Raw genomic sequence first — 21,691 nt, forward strand, 5'->3', positions numbered from 1 at the left:
CTTTTTCTTCACTATCCTCAGACACCCCCTGGGTCAGTTCCTCCCAGTCAGCAGATGGACATGCTCAAGCTACTCCGATTTTAATTTTAAAAGCTGCTTAGAACCTGTGATCCTCTCCTGCTTCCTCTCCTTTCTCTCTTTTGCAATCAAATGTCTCAATTTCCTAGTCCTGGACTCAATCCAATTTCGAGTGTGCTTCCATCAGACCGCCAAAACTGTTTTTGCTGAGCTCCCCTGAGAGTCCCAACTCTAAATCCAACCAGCATAAATTAATACCAGCATTCCTCTTATTTCTCCCCAGCTACTGACACAGAGGACCATTCTCTTCTTAAAACATTCTCTTTCACTTTCAGGAGCCCACATCTTCTCACTGGGATTTGGCTGACCTTTGACCTCATACGTTGTTTTGTGTACAAGTTCCGGGTGGAATGTTTATCAAGTCCGACCCTGACATCCACTAGAGCATTTGTTCTATACAAACCTCTGCACTCCCACACAGACCTGCATGCCCAGGGCACCCTCAACCCTCTGCTTGCTTCTACACTCATCTTCAGGAGCAGAGCCGCTCCCTTCAGGTTGCTCCCTTGAGGAAGCCACCTTGCAGAGAAAAAGCCAGCTCACCACTGGGATTTTCATTGGATTTTTTCAGAGACACACGGTAGCCACAGTTTTAATGACTGTGCTTCCACTTGTAGTGGAAAACTTAATTCCTGAAATTAAGAGAATTCAGTCAGTTGTAGCTTAAAACTCAATTTAGGGGTTTTGGGGTGAGAAATTCCTCAGTTGGTTAGGATTTTCTTCCCTGATCTGGTTTCTAGCAGAGGCAGTAGTCAGGGGAGAGGCTTAGGTATCATTGCAGCACAGTCTCTGGGCTTCTGTCTTTCTGTGCCTCTTCCCTGTGAGATCTAGCGAGTGAGCTGTCTCATCTCTAAGTACAAGCAGTGCACGTTGGTCATGGCAGGAGTTGAGGGTTCTCCCCTCTGAGTTGGCTGGACCTGGATCTCAGGGGCCGGGTGACTTTAAGAACTAGCTATTGTCTCCTTTGCAGACCTGGGCTGTCCACCCCTCCGGCCTCAAATGGACCATGGTGCCTGGGAGGCACTTCAGCATTCTTCTCTCTCTCAAGCCTCTGGGACTTTTGGATTCCTCTAGGCCCTGTGAGAAACAAGGTGTGGTTTGTGTTGGTGGGTAAGGGAGGGAGTGGTGTAGGTGGTTATCAGAATTACAAAAGGCCTTCTCTGCGCTCATTTCTTCTCTCCTAAAGGCCAACCTGTGTGGGCTCAGGACCCTAAAGTTCCAAGCAGAGCCCACACTTCCGGCCTCCCACCCCCTCATTGATTTTATTAATTCTCTTCTCACCTTTTCTGAATTCCCTGTCCCAGCCTGGAAAGGAATTTGTCTCCATATGGTGAAAGGCCTTTTGTAAAAATATGCTTTTCTTCTCAACTTTGTGGTCCATAGTCCACATGGATCTTTATATGTAAAGCCAACTTTTTAAGAATCAAAAAGAAAAATATGTACCTTTTCTGTCAAGCAACTGGCTCTTGCAAATAAGTACTCTAGCTTTCAGACCATATTGCTTTTATTATAACTTTAGAAAATGACTTTGAAATGCAGGCTCTATTTGCTCAGCTTTGAAGGCAACGAAGCCCATGGGTGGAAGGCTACATGGCAACAAGAAAAAAAGTGAGAAAATTCTTGGTTTAAAATTCATAAACATCATCGAGGTATGTAATCAGAGATTATTTTACTTGCTATCTCCTTGCAAAGAATTCATGAAAGGAAAAACCATAGGATTTTTCCAGTCTTCTAAACTGCCAGATTTCTGCATCCTTTCATCTGTCTAAGAGTTTCAGCAATTTACGGTGAAGAACAAAACTAGCACAATCCCAAGCTTCAAAATTTCTTTGTTTCTGTGTTTTTATGCAGATTCTTTTGGCATTGGCAAGAAAAGGGGCAGTATTTCTTTTTTCCTATTAATGGCTGGATTTTGATTGTTCCCGCATTGTGTATAAATTACATCTTTTAAAAATTCAAAGCCCACAAACACTTAGTGACAGGACTTGTCATTTATAACTGTTACTTATCCTTTATTTTGACTTACTAAAATTTATTAATCTTAAAACATTCATCTTAAATTTCCTGAAAAGAAGGTAATTATTCTTAAATTTCCTGAATATGGAAACGTAATGAGCACGCCGGCTTGCAAGGAAAAAAAATGGCTCCAAGAGGGGAAGGTTGGGGGCGGTGGAGATAAACAAGCCGTTTTCCGCGCCCCGAGGGCTACTTGTCCAGTTGGGGGGTTACTGTTTGTTGCTTTAAGGAAATACAGCTACCAAAGGTCCTCCACGCAGGTATATCGTGGACCGCAAACGCGAGAGGCAGCACTGCCTGGGTTGAACTGCGGAAACCAAGCCCAACCCTGCGGGGCAAAGGCGTCTCAAAGCCTGGACCCCACCGGGCAACGTCGAGCTGTAGTACTCGTTTAGCCTTACTGTCTTAGGATTACTATGTACGCGAATAGGCGCCCCCGCGTTCCTAAGTGCCCGCGACCCGGACGGACTCGGGATGCTTCGCCTGTCGACGTTCACAACAGCGCTCGCAGCGGATTGTGACATAACCGAAAGATGGAGGCGAGCTTTTGTTTACAATGGCCAGGCTCGAACTCAGCGTCCCGGGGCGGGGACGCACAGCCCCGGCACCCGAACCGCCCCAAGCCCGTGAGAACGCGCGCCCGGACGCGCGAGGAGGCGGTGGGAGCGCGCGGCGTCACAAAGCCGGGCCGGGACGCCGGGAAACGCCAGAAAACCGCGCAGCCCGGCCCCCCTCCCCGAGCGCCGCTACCGCCTCTCGGGGCCGCAGCGCGCTGGCCGCCGGGCGCCGCAAAGCGCCCTGGGAAAGCGCCGGAAAGACGCGCAGGCGCTCGGCGGCGGCGAGGTTATAAAAGGGAAGGAGCGCGCGGCGGGCGGAAGTGGGCGGTTCGGCTGCTGCGGGCGCTGCTGTTCGGCGTCCGGAGCGCGCGAGGGGCGTTTTCGGCCGGCCGCCGGTGCAGGCCGCAGTGACAGGGCCCGCGTCCCCGCGTACCCCCCCCCTCCTCCGGTGCGGCGGCCCCAGCGGCCTGCAGGCCCAACATGGCGCAGGAGGTGTCGGAGTACCTGCGCCAGAACCCGCGGCTGGCCGCCTGGGTGGAGGCGCTGCGCTGCGAATGCGAGACCGACAAACACTGGCGCCACCGCCGGGAGTTCCTGCTCCGTAACGCCGGGGACCTGGCGCCCGCCGGCGGTGCCGCCTCGGCAGACGCGGGGGAGGCTGGGGACGCCGAGGGCGCGAGCCGCGGGCGGGAGCTGCAGCAGCTCGTCTCCTTCTCCATGGCCTGGACCAACCACGTCTTCCTCGGATGCCGGTTAGTGCGGAGGCGGCGGTCCGCGCTTTGTCCCCCGCTGCCGGACTGGGGCCTGGAGCGCAGCGCGGGAATCCGCGGGACCGGCTGCCCTCCGAGGGCGGAACGGGCGTCTTTGCCTGAAGCCGGCGCGGTTAACAGCCCGTAGGGGTCCCCCCTTAGATGGAGGGCTGCTGGTGCAGTTGCTGGCTGGCTACGCTCCGGTGGACGGACACTAAATTTAAAGGTTGCTGGGGAAGGACCCTGCCTCCCAGACCCCGGGGCATTTGTTTATGGGGTTCCAGGAAACACAGTTCTTGGCTTGGTACATTTTTTTTTTTATTACCAGGAAATGCAGTTCCTGTGGCCCGTTCTTGCACATCAAAAGTATTGCTTAGAGAAAAAAACTTTTTAAAAGTGTCTTTTCCTTCTTTTTCAGGTACCCTCAAAAAGTTATGGATAAAATACTTAGTATGGCTGAAGGCATCAAAGTGACAGATGCTCCAGTCCATACAACAAGAGACGAACTGGTTGCCAAGGTGAAGAAAAGAGGGATATCGAGTAGCAATGGTTAGCAGATCATAGATGTGAACATACATAGGAGTTTAGAATATGTTTGATGTAATTAGGAATTACTGTTGTTACTAATTTTTTAACAAGCTGGAATTTACGTAACGTTCAGTTGAAATGTTAAATTTGTCTTTTACTCTGAATTTGATCGTTTTCTTTGACTTCTTTAGATTTTGAAGTGTCAAACGTTGTCTTATGCTGTTGATTTTTTATTTGAAACTAATGATTTTACTCAATAATGTTTTAAAAGAAATGAAGTTACTCTACACTTTTTAAAGAAACTACCAGTTCCTGAATCTTCTTGCCTTGTACCTTTATTTTAATGAGTATCCGTCTTAGAAATTTTCAGCTGATACGTATGAAGTAGACGTAGTCACATATCTGTTTTCCTTCTTTTTAGAAGAGGTAGAAGAGCCGGTGAAGAAGCGAGTCACAGACGGAAAAAACAATTCTGCAGTTGAGCAAGATCGTGCAAAAACTTCTGCTCAAACAGAACGTGCGTCTGTTCAGCAGGAAAGCAGCTCGACATGTTCTAAGTCGTCCACCAAATCAGAGAGTAGTAGTGGAAACTCCACTGGGAGCGCTGGCACCGTGGGTCAGAGTAGCTCTACAAGTGATGGAGATCAGTCTGTTTCCAGCCAGAGCAGCAGCAGCGTTTCCTCTCAGGTACCAACGGCGGGGTCTGGGAAAGCTGAGTCAGAAGGTCCAGATAAACATGGTGGTGCAGCCGCACTTGTTTCCTTGTTGAAATCTGGTGTTAATAGTCCTGTGACCCAGTCCACTGAGTCCAGACAGCCAAGTGGATCACCTAAAAAGAGTGCTTTGGAGGGCTCTTCAGTTGCAGCCTCTCAGAGCATCTCAGAGGTCGAGGTGCCCTTGTTGGGCTCCTCCGGAAACGCGGAAGAAGAGTTGCCACTGTTGGCTTCTAAACCTAGTTCAGAGACAGCTTCAAGTGGGTTACCTTCCAAAACTAGTTCAGAGGCAAGTGTTTCATCATCGGTTCCTAAAAATAGCTCCTCATCAGGCGCATCCTTACTAATGCCCCAGAGCAGCACCTCAAATGCGTCTGTGCTGACTTCCAAGACCACTTCACAGGTAGCCGCATCACTGTTAGCTTCCAAGAGCGGTTCGCAGACCAGTGGGTCTCTGCTTCCCAAAAGCACTTCCTTAGCTAGTGTGTCTCAGCTGCCTTCTAAGAGCAGTTCTCAGACTAGCACATCACAGCTGCCTTCTAAAAGTGCGGCACAGTCAAGTGAGAGTGCTGTCAAATTCTCTTGTTGCAAGTTAACCAGTGAGGATGTGAAACAGAAGCAGCCTTTTTTCAATAGACTGTATAAAACGGTGGCATGGAAGTTGGTAGCTGTTGGTGGTTTTAGTCCCACTGTGAATCACGGAGAGCTCCTCAACGCAGCTATTGAGGCTCTGAAAGCAACACTGGATGTGTTTTTTGTCCCCCTGAAAGAATTGGCAGATCTGCCTCAAAACAAAAGCTCTCAAGAAAGTATTGTTTGTGAATTGAGATGCAAGTCTGTGTATTTGGGCACTGGCTGTGGAAAAAGCAAAGAAAATGCAAAAGCAGTTGCATCAAGAGAGGCATTGAAGTTATTTCTCAAGAAAAAGGTGGTGGTAAAAATATGTAAAAGAAAATACAGAGGCAGTGAAATAGAAGACCTGGTACTCCTTGATGAAGAATCAAGGCCTATAAACTTACCTCCAGCATTAAAGCATCCTCAGGAATTACTGTAATATGTCCAGAATATCACTGCATACAGTATCTCATATTTGAAGAAAGAAACTGGCTTACTTTTGTATAATATAAAACACAGGCTTTCACAAATTTTGTATTGCTTTTTTCCAGTTTTGCAGAAAATTTACATTCTAGTTCTCTTCACACAGTAGAAGCTGTAAATACTTTATGAATGACAGCACACATTAAAAGTTATGCAGTAACAGCATATCAGTATGCTGTTTAATTTGCTGACGAAAATCCTGTCTTCTATTTTTAATGATCCATTAGGTACGATGTGTAGTTCTATAGTCTTAAAATTTTTGTACTATGAATTTGGTGAAAATGTATTAAATTGTCTACCATGTTTTTTTTTCTTTCTAGCAGAGTAAATCACATCAAAGAAAAGGGGACCATAGTATTTGAATGAAAGTCTGTGAACATTAAGGTTTTAAGAGTGTTGCTCATAATGTTGAACGTGTTAAAGAATAAAAGAAGAAATAGTTGCCTCAGACTATTTTTATGAGAAGTTGTAAGCATTTTTAGGTATAAAGCAATATAAAGTACTTAAGTTTATTTTATTCTGAGGTTGTTAAATTCACCATGATTTTGACCACTGCAGATTCTTTAAGTGGGTTAATTTATGTTTTCAGCTGAAATACAATTTACACTTTTTCTTAAAAGACATAAATGTGGGTTTCTATATTAAGCATATTTTGTGACTACTATTAACAGATTGATTTGTTTAGATATTAAATGCTTTAAGCTATTTTACCTTTTCAAGAAGTTGTGGTTTTTTTTTTCCGACCAAGTCAGAACCAATTCCTGCAAGTAGGCTTCCCACTACTGGTCATCGTAAGTTACAACCAGGTAATTTTTCATAACTGTATACAACTTTTTTATGGATAGAAAAGTTAGAGTTTGCAAATCTAAAACTAGATGGGCTTTTGTTTGCAAATCTCATAGAAGAATACTGGGGAAAATAGCCATACTCCACTCTCATGAGTCTATTCAATTGAATTACATTTGTTAGGAAAGAAATTGAACCCTGTGTCTGTATCTTAGGTGTTTCTGGCTGTGTACTTGATTATGATATATAATTGTAATTAGGGTTTTTTTTGTTTTTTTTTCCCCAAACACTAGCCCAAAATTTTTTGCTATTTTTGTGGCCTTTTTTCTGGCTTTCTAGATGCTGCACGTAAGCAGTAGTAGTGATAATGTACAGAGATAAATCAAGAAATAACCTTTTACATGCCAATTACATTGCAGTAGAAAACAGACCATAAGTGGCACGATTTTAAGTATGTAGAAGTTAATTCTTCATATTCTAGAAATAATAGACAAGGTTACTTTTTATGTACTTCAAATAATTAGTTATTTTTATTCTACCAGATAACTTCTTTTACAAATGATCACTTCTTAGCATGTTAAATTGGCTGCCAAAGTTCAGTCCATATTCTGTAAATGGGCCGCCTTTACATGTTGTGAGAAGCAATAACATGTCTACTGTGAAAGCACTTTAACTGCCTCCTCTTTCTTTAGTCTTGGAGTGTGTATTTTGTGGGACAGTGATTGTAAGAAAAGTGAGCCAAATACTACAAAGAACAAATAAATTTTTGTAATGTATCTAATTAGGTGGCTTGGTAATTTCCTAAATTGGCTTGTTTTGAGTTAATACAAAGTTTATTGAAAATATTTTTAATTATAGTAACCTTTTGATATAATTGGAGGAAACTGCTTAGTGTAAAAAGCAGGCATTTAATTTAAAACATTTATTTGCTATAACCTTATTAAAAGCTTTTATAATACTCTCAATAGGATTTAAAGAATCCCTGATTTAAGAGAAGTGCATATTTTGTAATTCTAGATAGTATAGTGCAGAAGAAAAGCTTTGGAATCTCTTATTCTTGAGATAGAATCTTGGCTTTTTCTGGGAATTTAACCTTTTAACTTATAAAATGGAAGTAAGAGCTGCCTCAGAGAGCTGTGAAGGTTAAATGAGATGATACGTTTAAGGTGCCAGTATAGTGCAACATTCCATAAGTCATTAATTACGTATACATGTGTACTCATCGCTTCACAACCTTACAAATAGCTGTTCTCATTCAGCTCATTTTTCAAGTGAAGAAAAAATAATTTGGTCAGGGATCGAATTCCAGCCCATATTTGATTCAGAGCCCAAGCTCTGACTATATATATATATATATATATAATTTTTTTTTAGTATTTATTTTTTTATTAAGGTCTGACTATATTTTATTGTTTATTACCTTTCTCATTTTTCTAAGTACTAAAATGTCTGAAAATTCCCCTCAGGTTGTGGTTTTCTCCCAGTTTTATTAAGTAACCTTTAACATCTTTCCCAAAGTTTCATTTCCTTGAAATGAGTCACATCCTGAGCTCTTCTGTTTATTAGTGCTTTTCCTTAGTACTTGAATGTCTTGAATATTCTCACTAGGGAATTATCCTATATGGGTGCAGATGAAGTTTGTTAAACACCCAAAATAATTTGCAGTCAAGTTTATAAAATAATTTATGATAGGAAATACTGAATTTTTTTAAAAAAGATTAGGCTAAATGATGTCCTGCCACTGACTTTTCCTGAGAGTACTAGAGTTGGGATGATTTTTTTAATGGTAAAGTTCGAAGGGTTGACTTTGAAGAATGGTATTTTGGGTTTTTAAGCCAAAATCTTGGGGCCTGCCACTGCCACCACTAACTGGGGGAATTGTCCTGAGGACGTGTGTTAGTGAAAGCCCGCTCCAGTCTGAGTTGTGTGGGGAAGGGCTATCATTTCCCTGCCAAATGCAGCTTCTCCTGGCACAGATTCCTCCTAGGCTGTTGGGATTGCCGAGTGATGGCAGTGAGACGCGACAGCCAGCGTCAAGTGGGAACCAGGTCAGTCCTACCATTGTGCTGCTCTTGTAATTTGGGGGGAATTTATAGGTTTTGTCCTCAAAAATTGTGCTCTCAACTCACCAAGACAATGGTAAACCTGTGGATATCAATTTCAGCATGGCTTTTGAGAAATACTTTCTGTAGTTAGATAAAAATTTTGTAGCTTTCTACCATTTAAACTAAATGCAGGTGTTGTTGAACCATTAATTTTCTCACTACCCCTCTGTAAGAAAAATACCAACAGATTTCATATTGCCCTGGCTTTCCTGAACACAGCTTAGTTTTTACCCATCTAGAACCATTCCTTTTTGCTTTTCCTTCTTTACCAGTTTTAGTATCTCCACTTTTCTGTTTTCCTTTAAAAATACTACTGAAGATCATTATCTGAAAATGAACAGTTAAAAAGTTATCTTTTTCTGTCCCTTTGCTGTTTATACAGAAAGAAAAATAGTGAACAAGGTCTCAAACTAAATTGACTAACTTGGAAGGGGAAAAAATGGAAAACTAACCAGCAAGGGTTAGATACAGGGCATTCTTTTCAGTAATAAGCAGAGGTTTCATAAGCCAGTACTGACAAGAAGCAAGCAAATAGGTTGTGATTTTGAAACTTCGATGGCTAGAATGTGAGTCCTTAGATGTCATTAAGAAGCAACCAAATGTAAGATAAACAGTAAATTATATAGAAATGGAACTATTATAAGTAATGTACATAATGAGAAGAATGTAAAGACATGCACAAAAGGATAATCACCTAGTGTTTATTCGTGTGAATCAGTTCACCAGGGCTTGGACACTACAGTGGTAAAACCTGAGTTCTGAATATGTGATGGATAGTTTTCAAACTTGGCTATATGTCTAAAGGAAAAGGGGAGCCCTGTGTGTGTACAATAGGGGCAGAGCCACTCTGGTCAGAGGGTGGCCGCAACCCACCATGGACGTCCTTTCACCTTCCTTTCTCAATTGAGCACCACTGTGGACTGAGCAGAAGGGGGTTTGTCAATTATGAAGCCCAGTGTAGACAGCTTCCATCTGCAACAGGTGTTAGGGTGCAGAGAGGCAGAAATTGGCCAGTTGACCACAAAATGAAACAAATCCATTTTTAAGTAATACATATTAGAATTTGTAATTAGTAGGTAGAGCAAGTTTAAGGGACCACCACTTAATATTTAACACTAAAAATAACTACCATTTTTTATTGTGAAATAATGCAGAAGTCCATAAAATCCATATAAAGAGAGTTCAATAATTATGGAATGCTGACACAGCAATTACCTAGGTAAAAGAGTCAAGCTATTAGCTCTGCAAGAACTCCCATGTGAATACTACCATTTATTGGGTGCCTATGACATGTTGATGCCTTACGTTTGTCTTATTTGCCTTCCCAAACCCTGTGAGGTGGGTTAGTATTGGTGGTCTTACATTACAAATGAGAAAACTAGCGATTTCTAATTGTGTCTCTCAAATCACAGCTAGTCAATGTTGAAGCAGGAACTCAAATCCCATGTTTTTACAGAAGAATAAACTGGCTTGGTTCTCATCTGGGTCACTGAATGTGAACGCCAGTGAGGCATGCTGGCTGTCCCATGATACTTACTTCCATGTCCCAGGAAATAGTGTAATCATACTTTGAGGAAAATTTGAAAAATTTTATTTAACTATGAAAACTAGGAATCTTCTAACAGTAAACTTTAAAAGAAACTGCTCAAATATGTATCTGAAGTAACTATTAGAAAATATTTTCTTGACATTCAATTTGTAGAATTCAAAGGGACAATTCAGAGGCAATGATATAATCAGTGGTATCAGTTGAAACAGATTATGTATCTTAGGAATCCTGCCTCATTCATCTTCACCATTTATATATTATTAATTTTCTACACTAGCTATGGAAAAAATAGTTCTCATGAAATACCTAGTAGAGGTCCATGGAAGCATTTCCTGTGTACTTTACCTGGGGGCACTGATAGTGGACTGCACTTAATGGAGTTATCAAATATGCCTAATGACCTGCAGTTTGGAAGCCAATATGGGGTAGAGTTCTGCACCTTTCTATCCTTGTTTTTCATTTCAAAATATTAAACACAGCCAATGAGAAGTGTGAAATAGGTAAAAAAAATACTGTTTTGAAAATACTCATTCCTTTCCCTGTAATTCACATTGGCTAGCAGCCATTCTGCCCTTATGGCTCATATAGGGACAGAGAGAAGATAATGGTGACTTTAGGGAAGTCCACCTATTTCAGGCCCAATAGATTTTGAGAAGGAGAAGGGTACAAAAGGTAAGCAGCATTTTAGACATGTAGGTTCTGATCTCTATAGCACAAACTTCACCTGTGTAAGTACTGTGAGGTGGCAGTAATGACAACTTCCACATAATGAGCATGACTTGTTTATCCCCTGACTATAGTCAATGACTGTGTCACTCTTTAGGAGGGTCCAAGAGATGGAAACAGAAGGCCTGCGTAAGAAATCCTGAAGGCATCAGGACCTTAAATCCAGAGCCGCTGAGTTGCACAACAGCAGGGGGCACCATTCTCCTGGGATACCAGGGAAGTCATTTAACAATGTCTGATGTCCGTTGAGCTATGGGATGTGGCCCTTTTTGGAATTTCTGAGTTCACAGTTTGCACGGTATGAACTTACTAGAAAAATCTTACTTTAAAAAAGTAATATGAAATAAAATTATTGGTGGTTCTATGAGGCATGGATAGCATAAATTCTAGCACTGTTCTTGGGGGGAGCATATGTTAAAGTTATTTGATGATGCTGAAGGCACAGTTTATATTTGGTCATGAATAACTCTGCCCAACACACTGAGGAATTATTTCAAGACAATAGCCTAAAATGATTACGTGAAGTAAGGCTGCTTGGGTTATGTTAAGGGTGTTTTTTTTCCTCTATTCACAAAGTTTGGGGGAAGTTCAGGAACTAGGAAGATAAAGAAGTATGTTGCTCAGGTGTGGAATTACACTCAGTCGGCTTTGTGTTCTCTCCTACAGGTACTGTCCTTAGTTATATCAAATTTGCTTCTCTATATTTGATGTAAACCCACCTTTTGCTCAGTTTCCCTTTCACCTTTCTCTTTGCTCCATTGATTTTTTTCTTGGTTGTTACCATTTGCTTATGTGAGCTAATATAAAACAGCAAAGATTTTAAGATTTTTACTTTCTGAAACCATGGGAAATAGTCCTTCAGAAGTCAGCATCCTATAAATTTCAATGTGATGTTGGTTCTGGGAAAATAGTGAAAGAAAATTGCTGGCAACTTTCTATCTCTGTCAGTATAAAATAAAGGGAAAAGAGTGGTATATACAAAATAATACAGGGTCAGCTCAACTCTGTTCCCATGAAACACATCTGAATTTTTGGTAGACTTTGGCACTTTTTTAGAATTTAAAATTCTGTCCCTTATTGTAAGGGAATCCATGCCACCAGCATCAAAGCCAAGCTTCCCTACTGGGTCTTGACCTAAAGCAGGCAAACTAAACTAACATCAACAGCCTGTTGATTTTCCATTGCCGCAGTGACAAATTACCACAAATTTGGTGGCTTAAACAATACCAAATCTCTAGGTTAGAAGTCCAGCATAGGTCTCCCTGGACTCAAGTCAAGGTGTTGGTACCTCTGTGTTTGCTTCTGGAGGCTCAGAGGGAGACTTTCTTAGCCTTTTCCTGCTTCCGGAGGCTGCTTGTGTTCCTTGGCTAATGAACCTCCTCTTCATCCGCAAAGTGAGCAATGATGAGTCGAGTCCTCAAATAGCTTCACATGGACTCTGCTTCTGCTGTCACATCTCTTTTTCTGACCCTGACTTCTCTGCCTCCCTTTTCCACTTACAGAGCCCCCTGTGATTACATTAGGTGCACATGGATAATCAGAGATGCAATAACTCAGGGAAGAAAGAACAAACAGGCATACGGTAAGACGTAAGCTGGAGGAGCTCAGGAAGCAAGTAGAAGAAAAGTACAGCCATCAGAGATGGAAACAAATTGGAAGAACCACAAGGAGAATAGACACAGCTGTTGACACAGGAGCACAGAGAATAAAGAGCATAAAAGTGGGGAAAAGAAATTTAAAACAGGGTTAGGAAAGATTAGAGAGAGAAAATGATAGGGAAAATAGAGAAAGGAGTTACTGTAAGCGTAACTGGAGTGTCCAAATAGTTGAACAGGACAAGGAATGTTAAAAGAAAACAACCAGCCAACAGGCTCAAAATGGAGTCACTTGTGCTAAGCCCATGTCACCAAACCAAAACTTAATACCTAACCTAACTGCAGTTTCAACCTCCCCCAGGAATGTAGTCTTAAAACTGGTCAGTCTGGGATTTTCCTGGTCAGCAGTATTGAGGTAATTTGCCTGACAAGATGCCTTTCATCCCCCAAAGAAAGATGAGGAAATCTGCGTTTTCCTTGTCCCTCCCTCTTTTTACCTATAAAAGCCTTCCATTTTTTTTTATTGTTTCAATTTTATTTATTTAATTTATTTTTTATTTTGGTATCATTAATCTACAATTACAGAAAGAACATTATGTTTACTAGGTTCCCCCCCCTTCACCAAGTCCCCCCCACATACCCCTTCACAGTCACTGTCCATCTGCATAGTAAGATGCTATAGAATCACTACTTGTCTTCTCTGTGTTGCGCAGCCCTCCCCGCGCCCCCCACCCACTATACATGCTAATTGTAATGCCCCCTTTCTTTTTCCCCGCCCTTATCCCTCCCTTCCCACCCATTGTCCCCAGTCCCTTTCCCTTTGGTAACTGTTAGTCCATTCTTGGGTTCTGTGATTCTGCTGCTGTTTTGTTCCTTCAGTTTTCCTTTGTTCTTGTACTCCACATATGAGTGAAATCATTTGGTACTTGTCCTTCTCCGCTTGGCTTATTTCACTGAGCATAATACCCTCTAGCTCCATCCATGTTGTTGCGAATGGTAGGATCTGGTTTTTTCTTATGTAAAAGCCTTCCATTTTGCATAGCTTTTCAGAGCAGTTTTCTGTTTGCTAGATAGGATGCTGCTCGATCCACAAGTCATTGAAAAAAGCCAGTTAGATCTTCGCAAATTTACTTGAATTGTTTTTTAACATGTATTTCAGGAAAATGTGTATGAAATAAAACTGAAATCAGTGTCAAAAGAGCACACTGCATTCCAGGAAAAATTGATTCATAATCCTAAGTATTTAGATATATCTTAGTCAAGTTACTGAACTTCAAAGATTAAAAAAAAAAAAGGAGGCTTTGGGTGTCCAGGTGAAAAAAATCAAGTCATTTATAAGAAAAAACTCAGACTGACCTCAGACTTCTTTGCAGCAACATTCAGCACCGGAAGACATTAAGAAGGAAATGTGACCCAAGAATTCTATACCCAGACAATGATTCCAATATAAACAAGAAAGAAACAATTTTTAACGTTCAAGAATTCAAGGAATATTGTCCCCATGAGCCTGTTGTAAAAACTGTACTAGGAGAAATTGTAACCAGCAAGAGATCACTGGGAATGCTAGCGCGGATGGATTGGCAGTGATCAGTGACAGGCCGGGGGAAGGGCCCCTTTCTCTGAATTTGCTCAGCTTGAGAACTCAACTTTGAGAGAAGACTAAGAACTTTGTGAACTGCGCTCTGACCAGATACTCTAGATGAGATTCCTAATCTCTCCTGAGACAAGTTCTGGATTTTTGCAAAAGAACAGTGTCCTGCCATTCATAGGCAAGCAATGAAAATTTTGCTGCAGTGTACAACTTTTTACTCATGTGAGTGAGTTTTATTTAACAGTAGAGCAAAAAGGAGGGCAAACTCAGAGATGAAAGTGACAGAAGAGGAAGTGGGGGCTCTGCTCACAATCTGTGCTGATGGTGTCTCATGAATGGATGGCTCCATGAGAAGTCTCACCTCATCTTCTTGTAAAGAAGAATGTGACCTCACTGCTTTCCTCAGAGAGGTTCCAAAGTAAAAAAACTCTTGGGGATGAAATGACAAGAGTTCAGAGTGATTTTACAAAAATGGTAAAATGCATTTAAAGCAAAGCCTTGTTCACCTGAGTATGTTCTGAAAACTAAAAACCTGGACAAAGGCACATAAATCTCTTGGTATGTAGAGAAATCTGGTGGCTTAGCAGAGGAAGGGCTCTCCCTCTGGTGCTTGAGCTGACAGGTGACTTGCAGGAGTATTTTTGAGAAAATAGTAAGCTAGACTTTTCTGGGTGCTTTGAACATAATGTCAGCAGAAACTAGCCTATCTGGCAAACACTTCACCACATGAACTAGTTGAATGAGTATCTACGAGGCCTGCGAGAAAACGTTCTGACTCCCAAGTAAGAAGTTCTTGGGTTTAAAGAGAACATGAATTTTTGGAAAAATCATGTTGATGAAAATCTTGAAGTGTTTCCACTGCTCTATGAGCAAGAGAAGATACCAGTAAGTCTCAAGCCTCACTGAAAACCACCTGGAAGAGCTGCAGACTAAACTGGAGCTGTGTTTTCCCTCCTTTCAATGACACCAAAGGCCGGGGTAAGGGCCCCTTTCTCTGAATTTGCTCAGCGTGAGAACTCAACTTTGAGAGAAGACTAAGAACTTTGTGAACTGCACTCTGACCGGATACTCTAGATGAGAGTCCTAATCTCTCCCGAGACAAGTTCTGGATTTTTGCAAAAGAACAGTGTCCTGCCATTCATAGGCAAGCAATGAAAATTTTGCTGCAGTGTACAACTTTTTACTCATGTGAGTGAGCTTTTACTTACACAAGTTAAGCTCTTGTAGCTTAACAAGCATCAAAAGCAAGGACAGAAATGGCCTCATTTCAGTTGAAATGAAGTCTGTGGGTGTACATTTCAAATTAGTCCATGATCAAGTATTTTGCAGCTAAAAATAAGCACGTATTTCTTTTGAAGAAGCAAAATTTTACTCTTTATTTTTATTTTGAAGAATATTTTTTATGCACAAATAGGCCTATAGGAGAGATTAAGAAGCCAACACATGTCAACAAAAATTTTGTAATTGCTGGGTTTAATTACATGTGAGTCTGATCATGTCATTCAGTAAGAAAATGTTTTTACAAAGTCTTATGATAAAATTGTGCTTTATAATTTATTTTTATTAATATTGCTTTGCCTTATGCTTTTAATAGCTTTCCTATTCAACATTGTCAATATATTTTCATGCCATAACATTAATTAAAATCGATTTATAACCTTAATTTAAAGTCAGTCTACGGAGACTACCTTTAAAAAATTAAATACCAATTTTAACTTAAACTAATTATTGGTTACATTTCCTTATAACTTCTAAAAATTTATGAAAATGATTTATCTCAAAGCTAAATTTAACCATTTTTTCATAAAGAACATTTTGGTTACATTTCCTTATAACTTCTAAAAATTTATAAAAATGATTTATCTCAAAGCTAAATTTAACCAGTTTTTCATAAAGAACATTTGGCAAAAAAGTCATTTTTAGTTTCAAATGGGAAAACCACTCTTGCACTTATCTGTATTGTAATGGTACATACTATACTTATTACCATCTTACATAGTGAAATCTGCAGTAAGACTTGTAGGCACCTTAATATCCTCTGTGGGGAAGGGTCCCCACTGAAACGAACCTAGGTTCCCAGCCAGCCACCGTGCCTGGGAGGTTTAGGCTTAAGAGAAATGTCCAATGAAGGGATCATTGAGCCACCAGGGGGCAGCACAGGGCATGGATTTCGTAGGGAATAAACGAAAAAGGAGAAGGCAGGTAACGATGGTATTCAACAAATATATGTTGTGCATCTTGAGTGCCAAGCACCTGAGGAGCTTCCATTCCCGGAGGGTGTAATGGTGCTAACCAGCATCAAAAGCAAAGTTGCCTACTTCCAGTTCTGCCTATAATATTATCTCTCCCAAATACCTGTGTCCACCTATTAATAATTTTTTTGTTTTTCTCCATGTTTTGCTTCTAGCCGCTCTTCCTGTTCTTAGTCCCACTTCTGGATGGATGATAGTTCAGGTAAGGCTCTGATCGTTTCTTAGTGGAACAAAGAAATGGTCACTATTGGCCACTCCTTTCTTAAAATGATAGGTATCATGTCAGACTTTTCTCCAGTCGGTGTCATGGTAGTGATGTATTTATTTCTTCTGGGCCTACAAAGCCTGAAATATTTCTCATCTGGTCCTTTACAGAAAAGCTTTCCAGCCCTAGATCTCATCCATCATCATCTCTTACTTGCACAGGTTCAGAAGATTCCAAGTCATGCACGATCAGTTCCTATTTCTTCAATCACCTGGGGCCTGTTTTCTCTTTTTCAAACACATTAAGTCCTGTCCCTCTTCAGGACTTTTATTCTTGCTGCATCCTTTACCTGGAATGCCTTTAAAGGTTTGTTCCTATCCTTTAGACCTTATCTCAGGTATCCCTAACCAGAGGGAGTATGCTGTAGTTATACTCTGTCCCCAAATCACCCTCTTTCTTTCCTTCAGAATAATCTTGCATATTTATCTGTTACTGAGTTATTGTCTCCACTAGAATGGAAGCTTCATGAGGCTGGGTGCCTTACTGTCTTGCTCATCAGTGACTGGCACACAGTAGGTACTCAATAATATTTTTTTATTGTGATAAAAACCACATCACATAAAATTTACCATGTTCAAGTGTACAGCTCAGTGGCAGTAAGTACATTTACATTGTGGGCAACCATCACCACCATCCATTTCCACTTTATCCTCCCCACCCCTCCTACCCCCAGTCCCTGGCAACCACCATTCTACTTCCTTCTCTATGAATTTGACTCTTTGAGTATTCTGGGTACCTCATGTAAGTGGAATCGTACAGTATGTGTCCTTCTGTAACTGGCTTATTTCACTTAGCATGTCTTCAAGGTTTATTCATAGTGTAGCATGTGTCTGACTTTTCTTCCTTTCAAGACAAAATAATATTCCTTTGTATATACAAACATACATATATATGTGTGTATATCTATATTATATATCACATTGTTTATTCATACATCACAGTGCACACTGTAGGAATTTCTTAATTAAAAAACAAATCTCAATAGTGAACATTCCCTGGGTCTCTTAAATTAGACTTACCTGAACTTTACAATTACACCTAATATACAGTTAGTATATGCTTAACTTTGAATCTAAAATTCGCACTAGCAAAATCAAGAGAATAATTGGCAGCAAACTCCAGGGATTTTATAAGACAGCCATTAGAAAGCAGTAGGGTGGGCTGCTTTTTTTTTTCTTTCAATTTTTTACTATTGAATATCAACCCTATATAAAAGTAGACAATATAATATAGAGTCCCATATAATCATTGCCCAGCTTAACTAACACCTCAGTACTGAACACACTTCACCTATAACTTCACTCACTATCCTAAATTATTGTGAAGCAAATCATGTTGTCTGTATTTCAAATGTCTCCCTAAAAGATAAGCAAATGACTTTGATATCTTGACATTTTATCAGAACATTTTAGCTGAATTTGTTCATGGTGGTATCAAACACATCTAACTTTGTCATATAATTTGATAGAAAGAACTTCATTAATAAAACAAATTTTAAATTTAAAAGGATTTATAAATGTCTGATTATTTTAAAAATGCAAACTCTGAAGGAAAAATCTGTCAATATTTAGCCACAAACAAAAATAAAAAATGTTGGATTATAAGGTGACCATAGTTCTTCAAGTAACTGGCGCTTGGGCAAGGAACTGGGGACCAAGTCTGCTGCTCTCCATTCAAGGAGTGTAGGAATCACCAAGAGCTTGTTTAAAAAGCAGATTCCCGGGCCCCACCTCTGTAGATTTCTGATTTAGTAGAACTGGGCTGGGACCCAGAAACAAGCATGTCTAAGAAATACTAAACATGATTCTGACGAGGGGTCTGAAACTGGCTAAAAACCTTATTTCTGACTTTAGTACTGGTTTGCCCTGTGGCTTTGCTATTTAACATTTGTGCCTTTGAATAGTCTCTTGGGTGAAATTTTCATGTACTAACCAGATAAATACACTATATCTCAGCATTTCCTTCCTTTATTCTCGACTTTAATTGATAGAGATTTTCTCCACACGTTTACATGGTCATCTATTGTTCTATTGTCTTACAGGTTAGCATGGTCAGTTTTCATGGTCTTTGATTACTTTATTGGTTTCCAAATACAACAATCTCAGTAAATCAGGATGACATTGGCTGGAGCAATTTACAATACATGTGCATTCACTATTCCTGAGGACAAGAAAAAAGGTAAGAATATATGATCTGTTTTGGTAAATTCATAAATTCTTCTGTATCAGACTATGGTTATAGCAGAATACAAATGCAGTTTGGTTCCATTTTCTTAATTTAAAAACAGCATCTAAATCAGCAATGCTTTATTAACAGTGATCTTCTTAGAGAATCATTTTATGCTATCTAATTAAAATTTCAGTTTCACAGTGATGGAGCCAAAGCTAAAGGACAGATGGAAAGAATAAAAGGCCTGAACATGAAGAAAATGTAATAGAGGAAAACACAGAAGAAAAGAAAGCTGGATTTTAGTTATTTATCTAATTTCATTAAATGGCAGTGGTAAATCGAAGATGATCCAGAATATGGCACACAAAATAGGCTACTTTGGCAAAAGGATTATTTTGAGCTGATATCAACGGAGGAACAGCAGACATAAAAAAAAAATGCATGAAAGCTGGGCATAAATTTCCCTATGTGAAGGTATCTCCATCTTTTATACCAGGGAGGGAAAAACAACCTTTATCACAGATCAAGATGACGCCAAGATAAGTCTGCATAAGCAAACCTTACTAAATAACTCTACCTTCCATTAGTTTCCTGCATATATTTACTTTCCCACAATTCACTACCCCTAGAAGCCCAAACCCCTTTTACTTTGTCTTGTCACTTCTCCATAATCCATCACCCTTTGTTAACATGGTATATAAGGCCCCCTGAGTTTAACTGCTTCTTTGCATCTTCACTTTATGTGAAGGTTTCTGTGCATGTAAAAATATTAAAATATTAAAATATAATTGGTATGCCTTTTCTCCTGTGAGTCTGTCTTTTGTCAGTCTAATTTGCAGGCCAGAGACATAGAAGCTAAGAGGATAGAGGAAATTTTGCCTTCCCAACATAATTATTTGAGAACTTAATCCACTAGGCATTTGCTCTCACAGTTTTCTTTCAAGTGGGAAGAGATAGTGGTAAAGTAGAAGGAACTTTGCATTAGGCAAGTCTGGATTGACTCTTGAATCTACTAAATGTACGACCATTGGCGTGTGATTTAAACTGTGCGCCTCGGTTTCTCCATCTGTGAAACAAAGACGGTAAGTAATTCTAATTACTTAATGTAAGTAATTACTTAATGTAATTGTTTTGAGGGTTAAATAAGATGAAATATGTAAAATACTTAGCATAAAGTGGAGCCTTGGTAACATTTAGTTTGTTTTGTTGTGTATCTCCATTGTTAAAGATTGTTGGAAAGAGGTGTTTAGGGAGCAGGATGGATAAATGTGAATGGAGCTGTTCTCTTTCTCTAGGTGAGGCTGCCACAGAAATACATAGCGGTCTCATTGTGTTCGCTGGCAGTTTTGCACAAAGGGCTTGCAATTGAAAGAGGAATCTGAGAAAAATCCAAGATCCCAGGGTATAAAATAAGAGCACAGAAGGGAAAGCACTATAATTGTGGGTATTGCTGAATGATTTAGAAGAAGAGGGAAAGAGCATATCTGATTGCCAGTATGAAGCAGGAGCTTGCACCCAATCATTCTGTTTTAAGGGCCCCTATTAAGGAAAAAATCCAAAATACATAAACACAATCAAGTACACAGGTGGTCATCTCAGCCTTACGAGACAGAAAAACTAAAAAACAACCTGAGTAACCAAAAATTGTAAATTAATTAACTTACAGTATTTTTATGAGGGAGTATTACTTAGCCACTATAAACAATACAGAATAAGTATATGTATTATCAGTTCAATTATTTAAGAAAAAAGTGCACAGATGAAAAAAGACCTGAAGAACATACAAAACAGTATAAAAGTACTTAATAGTGGGAGGGTGGATTATAAATGTGGAATTTCAATGTTCTTCTTTTTAGTAAAGTTGCCTATTTTGAAACCTTTAAATAGGCTTCAAAATTAAATTGCAATATTTCTTGGTTTTAATTTTGAATGATAATATATGTGCAGTTAGAATGTTGGTATATATAAAGTACAGATTATGAACAGTAGTAGAAAAATTCTAATAAAAGTGAACTTTTGTGCCCCTTTCTTAGTAGGTAGTATGCATATGCAGTTAGTGTGTTACTCCAGAATGTCCAGAGGGTTTTTTTGCTCCTTTTATAGTTAAAATAAGCAAAGTTTAAGTTTTGTTTCAGTAATGCATGCATCAAAAAATTGTATGTGCAAAATGATATTTGTGAAAAACAATTCTCCCTCCAACTCCACATTCCTAGGCTCTAAAATCAGAGGCAACTACAGGTATGGCTGGCCTATTCTTCTAGAGATATTTTACCTGAATACAAGACATGAGGGTTATTCTAAAGGTCACATTATGTAAGGAAGGCTCTTTTGAAGCTGTTTTTGAATGAACATGCTGATTTTTAAAGATTGGGTTAGATAGGCTGTTAGTCCAACCTTGTATTCCAGCCGTATTTTTTGTTATTCATACAAGTATCACAAATAGTTTCCATAGATATAATTTATATATCACAGTCCTAAATTTTAATTCCAATGTAGAATTAATGGCATGTTTAGCATTTATTAGATTAATGGCTCAAAGAATCATTCCTTTCTCTGATTTTTGTTTTCCCATAACAGAAAGCTTTTTGGCTTCTAGTACTTTCCGTACAAATTTTTCCCCCTTTTATATCTTTGTTTTTTTATCTTCCTCATTTTACTATGTACTTTAGGTCCATACCAGGAGAAATATTTCTACTGTGACTTCGGGAATTTCTTCAAAGTCTTCTACCTGAAGATGTCATTTGTGTTACCCAAGGACGTTACGCTAAAGCATCCGGAATGTACAGCACAGAACAAGCAAAAGAAACTCCACTACAACTCAACTGTACTCAGATAATGAAGAATACAACCTGTTTTCTCAAGCAGAATAAAACAATGGAGCACAGTCTAGAAAGCAAAAGAAAATCAGATAAGT

General features: G+C 39.8%; 1 protein-coding gene and 1 long non-coding RNA gene across 3 annotated transcripts; both read left to right on the top strand.

The window, feature by feature from the left end:
* Positions 1 to 2,994: 2,994 nt before the first annotated feature.
* CDKN2AIP (CDKN2A interacting protein) lies at positions 2,995 to 7,150 on the top strand. 2 transcript variants are annotated; one of them, XM_036894173.2, is made up of 3 exons: positions 2,995 to 3,403; positions 3,819 to 3,949; positions 4,350 to 7,150. In XM_036894173.2, the coding sequence occupies exons 1-3, from the start codon at positions 3,132 to 3,134 to the stop codon at positions 5,693 to 5,695; spliced, it is 1,749 nt and encodes a 582-aa protein (XP_036750068.1). In that variant the 5' UTR covers positions 2,995 to 3,131; the 3' UTR covers positions 5,696 to 7,150. The 2 variants fall into 2 exon arrangements, with proteins under 2 accessions (XP_036750068.1, XP_036750069.1); XM_036894174.2 differs by having other exon boundaries at positions 3,819 to 3,918; positions 4,350 to 4,504.
* A 788-nt stretch (positions 7,151 to 7,938) lies between these two features.
* Positions 7,939 to 20,786, top strand: LOC118916879 (uncharacterized). Its single transcript, XR_008998679.1, has 6 exons — positions 7,939 to 9,278; positions 9,969 to 11,203; positions 16,499 to 16,545; positions 16,719 to 16,914; positions 18,650 to 18,786; positions 18,971 to 20,786. It is a non-coding gene; the product is annotated as an uncharacterized LOC118916879 (long non-coding RNA).
* Positions 20,787 to 21,691: the final 905 nt, after the last annotated feature.

The sequence above is a fragment of the Manis pentadactyla genome, chromosome 7 (genome assembly GCF_030020395.1).
Source record: "Manis pentadactyla isolate mManPen7 chromosome 7, mManPen7.hap1, whole genome shotgun sequence".
In the NCBI taxonomy this organism is placed as follows: domain Eukaryota; kingdom Metazoa; phylum Chordata; class Mammalia; order Pholidota; family Manidae; genus Manis; species Manis pentadactyla.